At 41.0% G+C, this 13,789-nt stretch overlaps 1 protein-coding gene across 1 annotated transcript in view; it reads left to right on the plus strand.

Annotated features, from left to right (window-relative positions):
• The window catches only part of MYO10 (myosin X), a 168,725-nt gene that overhangs the window by 67,674 nt on the left and 87,262 nt on the right, over positions 1–13,789 (plus strand). Inside the window, exon 3 of the mRNA XM_037379036.1 lies at positions 3,853–4,011. Within this exon, the coding sequence (XP_037234933.1) occupies positions 3,853–4,011 (159 nt within the window). The remainder of the gene's footprint in view (positions 1–3,852; positions 4,012–13,789) is intronic.

The following is a 13,789-nucleotide window of genomic DNA, read 5'->3' on the forward strand; positions in this document are numbered from 1 at the left end:
CGCACCAGTATGGTTCGTTTTCAGTTCCTGCATGTCACCCCAGTTTTAATGTTCATTCAGATATTCCTGTCCTCACGTACCTATCTCTTCAATCTTTCCTTTTTGACTAGAGAAAGAAATCTGACTCAGCAGCATGTGATTAACTTTCTTGTAGTTATACTTGCTTTCTTCTTCAAGACTGACACTAAACAACGCTTCTCCAGCCCTTGGGTGTGGGTTCTCTGTTTCAGCAAGCTGTTAACATTTGGCCATCCCATAGTTCCTTCCTATGTTATTTTCGAACGCCAGAGTGCCTGCTACAGCTTTTTCCTGTGTTACCTGGGGATTGGTCCCCTGGCTTTTCAGGTTGCCTCCTCATTTGAGTCCCTTTTTGGTGTGTTCATGACAGTAGTAGTAAGCCATGGTACAGACAGTAAGCGGTTCTGAAGGGTTGTTCTCCTTGCCCGCTGAAATGCTCTTTACTGTTATCTAGCTGAGTTTGCTGTTTTGTCTTGTGTATCTCGAGCTTGTTCTTTTTGTTGTTGTTCTTTGCATTGTGCCTTCCTATCTCGACCTCTAATTTTCACTTCCATAATAACTTTGCGAGTTCTTATTTTGCGTGCTTTTCAGGGTTTAATTTATAGTTTTCCATGTATTCAGCATGTTTGTTATCTTGGACCATTTATATCTTGAGAGGAAAGAAGTTTTTGCTGAATTCTAATTCAGGCTGTCTTAAATCTTATTCCAAGTTTCCTGCATGTTTTACTTGACCTTCCAGACATGCTGGAAGATCCTTGAGGATGGACACTCCTGTGCTCTGCCAGCAGGCTCCTCTTGAAGTTCAGGAGCTAACTTGTTCATCTTCCTCCTCTCCCTGCTGACCCCGCAGAGTGACTCGGTCCCATTTCCTGAGGATTCAACTGCTGTGATATTTCATAACGTGATCTTCTTAATTAGTAGCAATAAAGTTCAAGGTAGATTTTTCACATCCTTATCCTAATAAAGGCGTGAGTCAAGATGAAATAAAACAAAGCAGGCCTTTCAGGGCTTGAGCAGCAAGACTGCAAACTCCCCATTTTAAAGAAATGAGGTCTGCACATGTGATCCTGCTGTCCTGTCTGATGACTTTGATCTTGTTCGATGATTTTTGACCAATTTTACAGTGGGTTTACGAAACCTGAGGGATGCATGGTTCCAGTAAAAATTCAAATTAAAAGAAAAATAACTCCCCAGTGCTGGGGAAGGGGTTGTCCTCTTTTCTGATTTGGGTGGCAGACGTTATGACTGGTTGGTGTGTTTTCTAGCTGGTCGACACTCAGGCCTGTCTCTGAGTCAGCTCACAGACCCGTCTCCTCACCCAAACAAGAAGCCAGTGTATGGGAGAGCTGGAAGTGTGAGAACAGCTAGCCTGAAGAAAAGAAAATAGTGAGTTTGAGTGGGAAGGATGAATCTGCAGAGACCATCTTCGACAGTCCTGCCATGTGGTAGTCAGTCAGCACATTGTTTTTCTTGGTGCATTTCTGTGAACTCTTTATGTTAATAAACATGTTTAAATGATGTATGGGGTGCTCTGCCTACCGTACTAACCTGTGTATCACAAAGAACAAATATGAAGATTGTCCTCCTAGCAGTGATGCTTTGTTTCCTCTCCATGTTCGCAAGATGTACTCATAGGATATGTGCCATCCCTTTTTGGTGTCCGCATTCCCTTACCGAGTCTATTTTTCTGTTTTAATTCCAAGCTGATACATGGCCTCTGAGTTACTTACTTTTCTAGGCTTTGCTCTCCTTAAATCCCTTTTGTTTCCAGATCTTCCAGTTTATATTTTTATTTTGCAGTATGACCTTTGGGTTTTTCAGCATGGTTCTTCTGACTAGGAACTGCGGTTTATTGCTCTTCATATGTAATTACCTCTAATTCCACTTGCACTTTGTGTGGTTAGTCTTAGGACTACTAACACTGTTTTCAGTCCCAACAGTTTTGCTATCAGTAGATGCTGGTCACATTTGTTCTGTCTCTTAGATATCTGGACCGCATACCTCTGGATCATGGGCAAGTGGCTGCTTTCTCCATCCTAGTCAGCATCTCTCTGCCCTTGTCCTGTCATCTTGATGGTTGGTTGCCACAAAATAAGGCTCAGGTCTCTCAGTGTCTGTCTTTTTCCTGCAGGGATTGTGCTTTGGATGCTCTGGATCTGTAGGAGCTTTCTGATGGTTTACTCACGTATCCTGTTGACATCTGTGCTGCTTTCCAGCACCTGTTAGAAATTTGTTTCCTGGACCTCCTTTCTCGCCCAGCCTTCCCCCAGTATGCTTTGTGCTACTGCCAGTGACAGCTGTAATGGTGTAGTGGCCTGTGCCGGCAGTTGTTATGCCTGGGATAAGATTTTAATCAACAGATATCATCAGGCAATTCTCTGTCAGCTGGTGGGATATCTGAGTACAGAGCTTCGGTGTTAAGTCCGGTCTGTCTGCAGCCTCTTGCTTCTTCAGCTTCTTTTTCTCACTTGTCTCAGCAAGACAGACAACATCACTGTTTTCCTGAGTGGCCTCCTACAATGGCACTGGTTCAGTCTTTCATTACCAGGAGCGTACATATGTTTTTATGCAGAAAACCTCCAAGGGTTTTTTCTCCTTTTGTGGAGGCACAGCCCCACACGCTGCCCGTCCATCGGGCAGTGTTGCGCGATCCCCAGCCTGCAACGGCAGCCCTGTGATGCACTCGGGCTGCCCATTACTGCACTTACTCCATCTGCTTCGTAAATATTATTGCAAAGGATCTTAAAAGGTTTGGGTGTTTTGGTGGTGTTGTGTTTTTTTTTTCTTAAATGATCCACATCATTAAAGTATTTGCATTCACCCCATGTTTGACTTTCTTACGCTGAAACAGTGCTGTTAGCAGGAACTAATGATGTCCGCGTAGCATTGGCTGTGAGATGCCGGTATATGTCTATAAGGATGAGCTGCCAAGATGTAAATTAAAAGGAAATGGGAATCTGAATTCCAAAGCTATTGTTTTATAGTCTTTAGTGATGTCATTAGTATTCAGAAAAGTTTTAACTAGATGGGGGATGTGTACATCTTTTGAGCTTACTTGTGACAGTTTTACAGAAGATATGTAGAAGTGTTTTGTGACTATTTAAATTATCTCTTCTTTAGAGCTTTTACTGTCTGTTTGGAACAGGCTTCAGAAATTTGTCCCGAAAGTTCATTAATTAGAAATCAGTTCACCTATTCATTTCCAAATATCTGTAGCACACTGAACTTAGCGTGCTACTTTACATGAGGAGTAATGACCTAACCCAACAGCAGTCCTGGCCTGAGAACTGAATGCAAAGTTTAAGTGGATTTCAGATCAAACATACAAAACATTTGCAGCCTGTTAGAGCAATAACTTTCATTTGCTGTTTTGCACTGTAAAACATTTTCTTCCAGAGTAATTTGAGTATAACTGGGGTTTACTCTAAGGGTGTGGGTTTAGTCGGGTTTTTTTTTTTTTTCCAGTTGGCTGGTTTTGGACTTTTTGGGAATGATTATTGCTTGGTTTATTTTTCTCCTGATGACATCTAATAGTAGTCCAGTGTGAAATGCAATTACATTTGCCCTTAAAAAGGAAAAGACCTTATAGTCCTCCATGCATTGTCAGTATGGGATAATTTCATATGACCCCTGGCATACGTATTTGGGGCTTCGGTTACTTTCAGAGAAGCTTTAGAAGAAGGTATGACTGGCAGGCTATTGTATTTCACAAGTAAGTCTGCACATTGTTAAACTGGATAGGGAATATGAATGGGTGTGAAAGCGCCATTCTCAGCTAGGAGTTTTTGAATGTGTGCTTTGATTATTATATTTTCTTTGTTTCCCCTCTTTCAGGTATTCACTTATAAACAGAGCACGATCACACACCAAAAAGTAACGCCTATGCATCAAACAAGCGTGGAGAGTGTGGAAGACATGGCAGCACTCGTAGATCTCCATGAAGGCTCCATTATGCACAACTTATTCCAACGATATCAGCAAGATAAAATCTATGTAAGTTTCTTCTAAAATGAAGAAAAATAACCAGAGGGAATGATTTTGAATGTATAAATTCTGTGTGTGTTTTGCTGTTCTGTGGTATCTCTCCTAATGTTCTCCAGTTCTTTGTGTATCCACACATGAAGCATGCCTCATCTAGTGACTTCTCACCAACAGGGAGCTCAGGGCTGACCAGGCAGTCCCATGGAAACCTTGAAAACTTTGCTACTTTTACACGTCCAGTGGCAGTCTTGCGTAAAGGGCTCTCATTTTTCTCTTTTCCTTTAGACTCTTTCCCTTTGCCCCAGCAATATGTGCTCTGTGTGTCACCAGAGAGGATGTGGTGGTGTTTAGTCTGTGCCTGCTGTTTGAGATCTTGGCAGGCCAAGATCCAATGCTGATCAGCTTCCTCTTTTCTATTGTAGTGGAAAGGTTATTACAAAAAAAGTATTATGATCATCAAGCTGAGGATGTGTGCCGTTATATACAGATAGTTGGAGTCCGGGCTGTATGAGAACAGGCAGCTGTTCATCTGTTTCAAAAACTAGGAATTAATCCACACAAAATTCTTTTTTCTCAGCTTTTTAATGAAGGTTTTTGGGATTAGATTACTTGCTCTTTAAATATTTTAATTAGCCTTGAACTGACTAGATAGGAATCTTTCCTGGATCTAGAACTACCCTAAATGTGAGAAAGATATAAAGGAGTATTAGTGGCTGTTACAGATTATGAAATCTAATATTTGAGTGGTTCAGTGGTTGGTATTTTTTTGGGGGGTTGGGGTTTCTGTTTGGTTTTTTTAATTAATAACTGCAGAACATCAATAGTTTGTCTTTGCATCACCTGTATAGGCCCTTAATTTGGCCATATACATGCTTCATTCCATGCTTCATCTATTAAGTTTGGCTTTTTATTTTTAAACATGAACATATCTTAATGTATGAATAAACTTCCTCTGTGTTCAGAAATTTATGATAAAAAGCAAAAAAGCATACAAGGAAATTATATTCCTTTGCTCATTACCTTTAAAGTGGCTGTTACAGGGAATCCTAAATTGATGATAGTTCTCTTTACAAAAGTCTTTATGTATTTATTTTTCTGAAAACAAATGAACTACTTTGCCTTTCAGAAAAATGAGTAAACGAAAGATGAATAGCATATATGAACAATCCTGCACGTGTAGGGAAAAACAGCTACTTGATAAGAGTTTAGTTTTCCATCGGTGTTATTAGATTGGAATGTAATACTCAGTGTGAGTCAAAATTAAAAAAAAAATAGTTTTCTGAGCCATTATGTGTACTCAGATGGAGGATACTTCCCCCTTTTAAAAAGCATGTGTGTAAAAGGGAGAGATTTTTTTGAAGAGGGAAAGAATAGCTTTGTTCTGAGGAGACATGTTTTAGCTTATTCCTTAGCTTGTCAAGGCAAGTTCAGGGTATTCTGATACTTGGTGCTTACTGCAGTATACGTTTCTAGACAAACAGGTTTGTGTGCTGTTAATGATGACAGATTTTCAGTTGCTGCTGAATACTCATTGTCCCTTCGGTTCTGCTGATTTTACTGTCTACTCTTTTTGAGTCCACCTCATCTTAAAAATGATGCAGAAGGTGGTTGGGAAAAAGGAGTGTTTTGAAATGTGTATGAAAGCTTCTCTGTCCTCTGCATGTAAGCAGGACCTGATGTAAGAAGCATCTTTTCTCCTCATTGGTACCCCACTCCTGCTGTGCCAGTAGTAGTGTTTTAGCAGGACAGGGCTCCAGAAACAGAAACCCCATGAAAAGCTGATTAAATAGCTTGGTTAATTTTATGAAACTTCATAGATATATGAGCATGTCTTATAGGAGGATGTGTTGTCGTTGCAATATGAACCGTTTTTTCAAGCCAAAATCTCTTAACTGTGTTGAACAGTTCAATATTTTAATGTTTGATGTTAAAAAAAAATAATAAAAGGACTGAAAGGTGCATTAAGGTTACTTTTGTTGAAGGTACACTTGCAGGTGAAGAAGTTAGGTTCCTGCTCGTTCTGTTTCAGGACCAGGTTAGTTCTTGTACAGGACAGTAGAAGGCACTGGAGTTCGTGCCAGGAGCAATCAAAACTTCCCAGGTTGTACTTTAGCCTTTTCCCTTCCCTCCAAAAAATCCCCTCCCTTGGCTAGGAATTGCTTCATCAGTGTAGTGCACATACTGTCTCTTGTATCCTTGGCACCTTGGCTGTAACTGTCCCTTCTGCATTAAGGATAAATGGGGAAGGTGTGTGCCCCTCTCCCCTCTGAGTTTAGGGGCTGATCATCCCACTGAAAGACTTCTTGCCAGCCCTGAATATAAACCACTGTATAATTGCCACGTCCTGGCTTTTAGCTTACCAGGTCCCTTTTTACTCCAGCTCTGTGCACCTCCTTGTCCACATCCTGAGTAGAGGAAAAAGATATGCCGATGTGTATGCTGGCATTTTTTGAGTAATACTTGTAATACTACAAACATATTAGTGTGGTTCTTGAGTCTGGCAGCTTTTTGTTAGTTTTTTTCAGGGGCAGTGAGACTGGGAAGCACCTTTGTACCCTTAATGAGGAATGTGCTTAATTAGGACATAAGTTTTGGGGCTTGCTTCTTCACACACACACGCAAAATTATATGAATCGTAGTATACTAAATTGTAAAGTGTATATAATTTCAAAAATATGTAAGAAACAATTAAAAGGAAATTTAAACAGTTGCTTTGTCAGGAAGAGAATTATTTTTGCAAATCTTCCACTGTTAACTTGTGTGTTTGTCTGTATTCAAGGAGCTGTTTCTCCAGCAGTGAGCATTTAAGTAAATACCTTCAGATGTTTGAGTTCAGTTTAATCTTCCTTTACTTAGTAACATTTTTGTCTCGCATAATCATACCCATGTTCCCAAACTCTTCACTACTTCCTAATTAGTACTGTAAAGATACTTGCTACGAATGCCAAGTTAAACATGTCAGTGACTTTCTTTGCTGCTGCCAACAACTGCAACTGTAAAGGGTCAGCAGAGAATTTTCTGTATTTTCTTGCTGTTTCTTGGGGATGGAGGAATACTGGTTTAGCATACAGACCGTGTTCACAGTGTGAGTGATGCCTGGCTCTGTACTCAATGAGGTGAAGCTCTTGGCTTAATCTGTGCTGTTAGGGAGAAGGTGAATGACAAAAATTGTTAGTCTCTGTGTGCAACTATCTTTTTGTATCAATGTCAAGTCTGCTGATGCCTGTTTGTGATACTTCTTGTCTGAATTTCTGTGAAAGAAAAACAGGCATGCTTTCCCTTTTTGGCCTGGGAGAAGCAGGGGATGTACAAGCTCTTTGTGGATTACTTAAAGCAGGCTCCTGTCTGATATTTTTTCACGTTTCTTGATCAATACTGCTTTTATCTAAAAGTTTCCTTCTGGGCTATCACTACTTTTGTTGTCCAGGGGAGGAGAAGAGTTAGGATGGCAGTGATCCTGTGGTGCAAAAGTTTTCATTGCTACTTCCTCCTCCATTTTAGTCCATCAGGAATAACTTGGTACGGGGGGTCCAGCTCCTGGACATTGGCATACAAGGTTTAACACCCATCTTTGAATGCTCAGATTAGCTTGTGTGCTAGGCTGGTATGTGGCAGAATATGGAAAGATAAACAGTAGTGCTAAAAGTGGAAGGCGTCCACATTTGAAAATGGAGCCTTTGGTGAATGAGAATGAGGGATTTCGTTGCCTCTGAAGGAAGGCCAGCACAGGGCACGCAGTGTGGTGAGGGGAAGGGCTGCAGTGGCCATTCTTGTCCCTGTTCAAAGGCAAGTTGTTCTCAAAGCTGTTGATCCCGGTTTACTTTTAGTTAAGTACACATTGCAGAGGAGACTGGCTTAGCCTTGGAGAGGATGCTGTAAAAACCACACGGTGTGGGTTGTGCTGCAGGACACACCAATGGATGGTGTTTGAGTCTCTGTGGCCAGCGGTTAGTTACTGATGTAGGCAAGCGAATTTCAAAAGAGCAGACGAGGATTAGAGAGCAGCTTTTGCTGAGGTGAAGGGCAGGGTGGAAATAACTGCAGTATACATTGTGCAGGTCAATATGGAGGTTTTCGTCATCAGATCCACCCTAGGTTGCCTGAGTTCAAGCAATAAACAAGTTTCAAAGCAAATCTGATTATGTTTTTCGTTTTGAATTAAGCTCTAAACTACCAGGTAGGCACATTCCCCTTTGAAGTGGTGATGATTTGACACGTGCCCACCTTGTTTAGGTGGAGAATGTGTACCCATGCCTAGAGAGGCATGCTGCATGGGGTGGGCTGTGGCGGCCCCTTGGCCACCCTTCCCTGATGAAGAGAGTGGTCCTCAGGTTGTCCAGCAGTTGGGTGTGGTGGCCAGGGAGGGAGAGAGAGAACATAACCTATTTTTGCTCACTTTCAAGTTAGGACTGCAGCTTGCCCACCAGTAATTGTAACCATCTGTTAGATTTATGTGCATATGTATAAAACCGTATGTACCAGCCACGTAGACATGTAGTGCTGTACCAGCCACATCCACATCAGAGGGAGGATGATGGTAATTAGGAGCTGGTTTTGTGGCTGGCTTCCTTTCTCTCTTCAGCTGAAGCACCAAACATGGAATAACTTTGATGAGAAAGCAACTTTTCTCTGATTTTAAAAAAAGGTGTTAAACAGGAAAAGTTGTCACTTCCCTGACGAGGTTGCTTGCAGAGCTCCTAGCCACTTCATTACACTGAATGCTCAGCTATCTGTTCTTAAAAGGCATATTCAGTTATTTATGCATCGATTTTTAAATCTATTTGTGTTTGTTTACTTTAGCAGCACGTTCAGTTGTAGTTTGTTAAACTTGCAGTAATTAGATAGTTTATCTCCCTCAAAGTCCATGAGGGTTCCCTGAGGCAACTAGTTGATGTTTGTGCAGTATTAATCAATAATGACTGTCGAGTTTTTTTCAAATTCTGTTTGCAGACACAGACGCTTTAATATCTGGGTCAGTTGCTGTCTGTGACTTGTTTGTCTAGGTTTTTGCATGTCATTTTTTTCTCAGTACAGTGTAACTCATTTCGGAACCGGTGCAGTTGCTCTGTGCCGTTAGGTTGGTCAGCAGGAAGTGGATGTTGCTGCATGTTATAGTGAGAAAATAGCAGGGCACACTGAATTCGTAGTTAATTAAATACAGACAGACATAATTCATTATATGCTTAGAAAGCACCCTTGTTCAGATGTCATCTACCATGGACTCAAGTTGTAGGTGGAGGCAGAGAGACAAAGTAAGAACAGTAGAAGCAAACAGTAGCCCTAAAGTGTTTGCTTATAAAGACAAAAGCTGTCATGACTGATTTCTTAAATGAAAAACTTGGATACATTTGGATACAAAGAATGTGTATCAAAGGCCCATAGGCCATCCTGGACAGCTCAACAGCCTTGGTCTTTGGCCTGTCATGCCTCATAGTATAAATAAGTGTGAGCCATTGACTTAAAAAAAACCCAAACCCACCAAACAATGGTACGCACAAATTGTCGTTAATTAGTACCATAAAACATATATAAATATTGTACGTGAACATTTAGGCCAAGTCCTTAGTTATTACACTAGCTCCTTGAACTACATTTATCCTGGTCTTGTCTGCAACCCAGCTGTGGTTGCACAGTTCCTCTCCGCAGGCACCCAGTGCTCTAGAGCAGCCCCAATAACCGCTTTGCAGGAGCTGCTCTATGGTCATTGCGGAAACTGCTGTTTGTGTAATTGCTCTGCTTTTACAGTAAATAAATTCTAACAGTGTGCTGATGAATCACGGTGTTTTTCATGCCTTCCTATGCTACTGGGGAGATGGGGAAGATTCCCTCCACCAGCTCCTTCAGTGGTGGTGCAGAGAGCAGAGAACACCATTGCTAAGAATGCATGGCAGATGTCTATACATAGATACTTACCTCCATAATTAGCGTGTTATGCTTACACACATCAGATAATGTTTTCAAAATGCAGTTCAAAGTGAGTTCCTGTCTCCAAGCATTAATTGCAGCTTCCATTTTACATCTATTACTAGAGAGCAGAAGACAAAGATCTGTAAAAACACAGCAGACTTTTAATTGGAAATCTAGTAGAATTTATTTCTGGTGATTGCTATTGCTAAAGGATAGTCAGTTACATAGATCAACAGTTGACTGCCAAAGACCAATTACCGTAATTTTTTATTTGTTTTTTAATACGTTAGAGGAAGAACATAGGTGTAATGATATGAGAAGTAAACAAATGCCATTGGTCAGTGAACCAACTTTGCTTCTGAATTTCTCCGTACTGCAGAACTTGTGGGACTGCTAATAATAACAACAACAAAGAATGTTTGCCTGAATTTTGTGCTCACAACTGAAAACACGTGGGATTTTAAAGGTGTGTATTTTCAGATCTTAGCAAATATTTCAGCCTGAGGTGGTGTGATCAACATGATATCATTAAAAGGGGAGCTGCTCAGAAAGGTCTGTGTAATGGAGTACACCATCATGTTTACAACAGCTACACAAGCACACTGCAATGTATGCAATGGCTGCATATATGCAATGGCTGCACAAACACATAAGTTTATATTATGGTTTGCATCACATTAGGTACTTGTTGGTAGCCTGCTGTGTGTATGTGCTGCAGTAGGCATCTTACCCTCTGTCATCAGGGGGCTGTTTTCAGTGAGACAAATGGGGAGGTAGAGCAGGTCAAAGTTTTATTAAACCATCAAAAAACTTGCTCTTTCTGCCTGCTCTGTAAACTTGCTCTTTCTGCCTGCTCTGTAATAGTATTTTTCTTCTCATTTGGTTGATTGGTAGGAGAATAAATAATACATGGAGGGTCAAGAGGGTCAATTCCTGTTGACTTCCATGAGTTTAGAATGATACCTAAGCCCTACTTAATGATAACTTCGTATAAAAAATGTAGAGATCTATCATCTTGTGAAGGTTTTGTCATCAGTGGTGGTATATATTGCTAATGTCTTGTCAGATATGAAGGCTTGTTTTCATGTTATTTTCTCCACACCTTCATTCAATGTCACTGCTAACTCAATGAATTCAGAACATAAAGTTCTGTGTGCAAATCAAATGTGCAAAATCAAAAGGCAGATTTTTCAGTCAGTTGCTTAAGTACTGCCACTAGCTTAGTGCTGTTCAGTCAGAGCTTTTGCAAATGGTGCTGAACGTCTCTGCGTGTTCTTCTGCCTCACTTATAGGTAAGCTTTGGCTCCTTTCTGTAAGGTCTGTTGCTCCCAGTCCTGCAAAGGCATTTAAAGGAGGGCAGGAATTTGGACTCCGAAACTCAAGCCACTTGTCTTTCACCAGCACGTGTTTTCTTAACATGAGTTAGGCTTTGACTGTAAAGTGAGCTGCACAAAACTTACTGGTTGTGCTACGCTGTCCGCCTGCCTTATTCACAAATTCCAGCAGTTTAATACTAGAAAAACCACAGACAACCTATTTAAGTTGAGAAGGAATTAAATTACTTTTATAGCTATTGTCTACCTGCCTAAATGGACTGTTGATTCATAGCCAGGCTGTTACTTCTATTTGAAAAGATGTCCATCTCTTGCAAGCAGTTTCAGCTATTTCCTTTTGATGTCTGTCAGTCTTTCCTTTTAAAAGCAAATGGAGTCCAAAAGTTCAATTTAGCAGATTTTTGACTGCTAATACCATTTGTCATCTGATTTCTAGACCCCCAGCTGTTTGGCAGCAGTTTGGTATCATCCAAGAAAATACCTGGCATGGACTTAGATTTCAGTTATTCTGGCCTTTTATTTCTGTTTTCATGCTCTGTTAAAGCGTAATTCCTGCTCTTCTGCTCTCGTCCTAAAAAAAGCACTTTGTATAGAAGAGGTCTTAAAACATTAAATGGAAGCTATGAAAATCTGGATATTGGTATGTAAAATAGTCGCAGGGAGAATGAAGCAGATCTCCAAAACTTGTTAAAAGTATTTCTCCGCTGTTCTAGGAACACTGCTTTTTGGTGCATCGTCTGCCAGCATTTTTGTTTTCATTTGCATGTGTTTTCTCTGAAAAGCCCCTTCATCTTCCCAAGATGAGTCTATAGGAAGGAAAAAGACCGTTGTTGTTTTTTTTTTTTTCCTTGCTGGAGGGTGAATTAGACCTTCAGACAGCTTTGAAAGACTCATTTGAGCACTGTGCAATAACAAAGCAGGAAGAAGAACTAGTGTGTGGCCACAGGCCATCTGAAATGAAGTGGCGAGCCATGGGGTCTCTGCTCTCTGTGGGGCCTTTTCTGATTTGAGCTAGAGATTGCCTGGTTCGAGTTAAGCTGTGCACTTGTGCGCACAGATTGCTGCAGTCTGATGTGCAAACCTTCGTTCACATGCTGAATTGTAGCCCGTGAAAATGACAAAAATCAATGTCTCGTTGTGATCAATTGCATTTTTTGTTCAGGAGGTCACCTCCTCTCTCCACTTCGCAAGGTGAAGAGACATGCTCTTCCATAACTGTTTATATAAACAGTCCATACACAAAAGATCATTATCCTGACATTCAGTGGATAGGACATGGTAGAGATTGTACTGTATTAGCAAAAAAGTGCAGTAAAACCAAGGAGACACAGTCCTTTTTGTACAAGAGAAAATCTGTCATAACCTGTGAAGTTCTTAAGTAACGAAAGATGTCTATCTGACACCGGTGTTACTGTCTGTTGGTTTGGTTTTTACCTTCAGCTATAGCAATGCTCTTTTATCAGCCTTTCTTTACATTGGTTTCATATTTCCCAGCTGGATTTTTCTTTTTGTGCAGATTGTGGGTAACATTTGTAGAGTTTCCTTAAGTTTCTCCATCCACATTGAACAGTCTGTTCAGTAGGGGAAAATTGTTGGAGAAATAAAATAAGATTAAACTATGAGTTTATCTCTTACCCTGTGGAGAGCTCTTAGCTTTGTACAGGTTCTTCACCGTCTCTGAGCCTTCTGTGGGGTTAAGCTGAAAGATTTGACTGCCTCTGTGCACTGTTTTGGGTATTTACACTGGCAACTAAAGTGGCCAAAACCCACTTTTTAATGCTCAAGAAATAGATCTAGGCAGCTTCAGTTAGCTGCCTAGCACAAGGGCACTATGAATGTGCAAGGCTGAAGCTGTAGGGAGTGGGAAGGGTTTGCCTAATGTAGAAGGTAGCTGGGTTACAAAGTACCGCTTTTTTTCGCGAAGAGGTACCATAGCCTTTGCCCTTGGAGAGGCTTGGGAACAGGACAGTGTTGTTTAATACTCTTGTACCAAGGGAAGCTTAAGGTCACAGTTGTGGGTTGAAGGGTCGATACAACAGACAAGGATGCATCTGGCAGGGTATGCTGTCACCCAGAAGTTGCCTCTGATCATCTGAAATCATGTATTTAAAAAAAAATTCCAAGATTATTCCAAAATCTTGTGAACTGTGCCAGTGAAAACAAGCATAAAGCCTGGCTTTAAAAATGCCTCGGTCTGTTATGCCTTGGATCTGATATGTGCCAAGGACGGGAATGGAAAAGACCACCAAGGAGGGAGGTGGTAGAAGAGATGTAAGCTGCAGCTTACATCATGCACTGATGCACGTGGAAAAGTGCAGCTAAACGGTGTGAATGTGCCTGAGATAACACTTTTCAAAAATGATGACAAGGAGGACATTTAGCAGGTGGGCTTTGGTGGATATAGGTAGCTGCCTGTTAGTACTTGATCATCTTCATGGCATTCTCTGTTGTGTTCTGGTTCCCTTCTGAAGGTCCTCTCATGTGGGTGTTAACTCTCGCATTTGCAGTGTGACCTGTGCGTTTACAAACAGCTCATTTTACAATCAATT

Source organism: Falco rusticolus, chromosome 3, assembly GCF_015220075.1.
Source record: "Falco rusticolus isolate bFalRus1 chromosome 3, bFalRus1.pri, whole genome shotgun sequence".
NCBI lineage: Eukaryota > Metazoa > Chordata > Aves > Falconiformes > Falconidae > Falco > Falco rusticolus.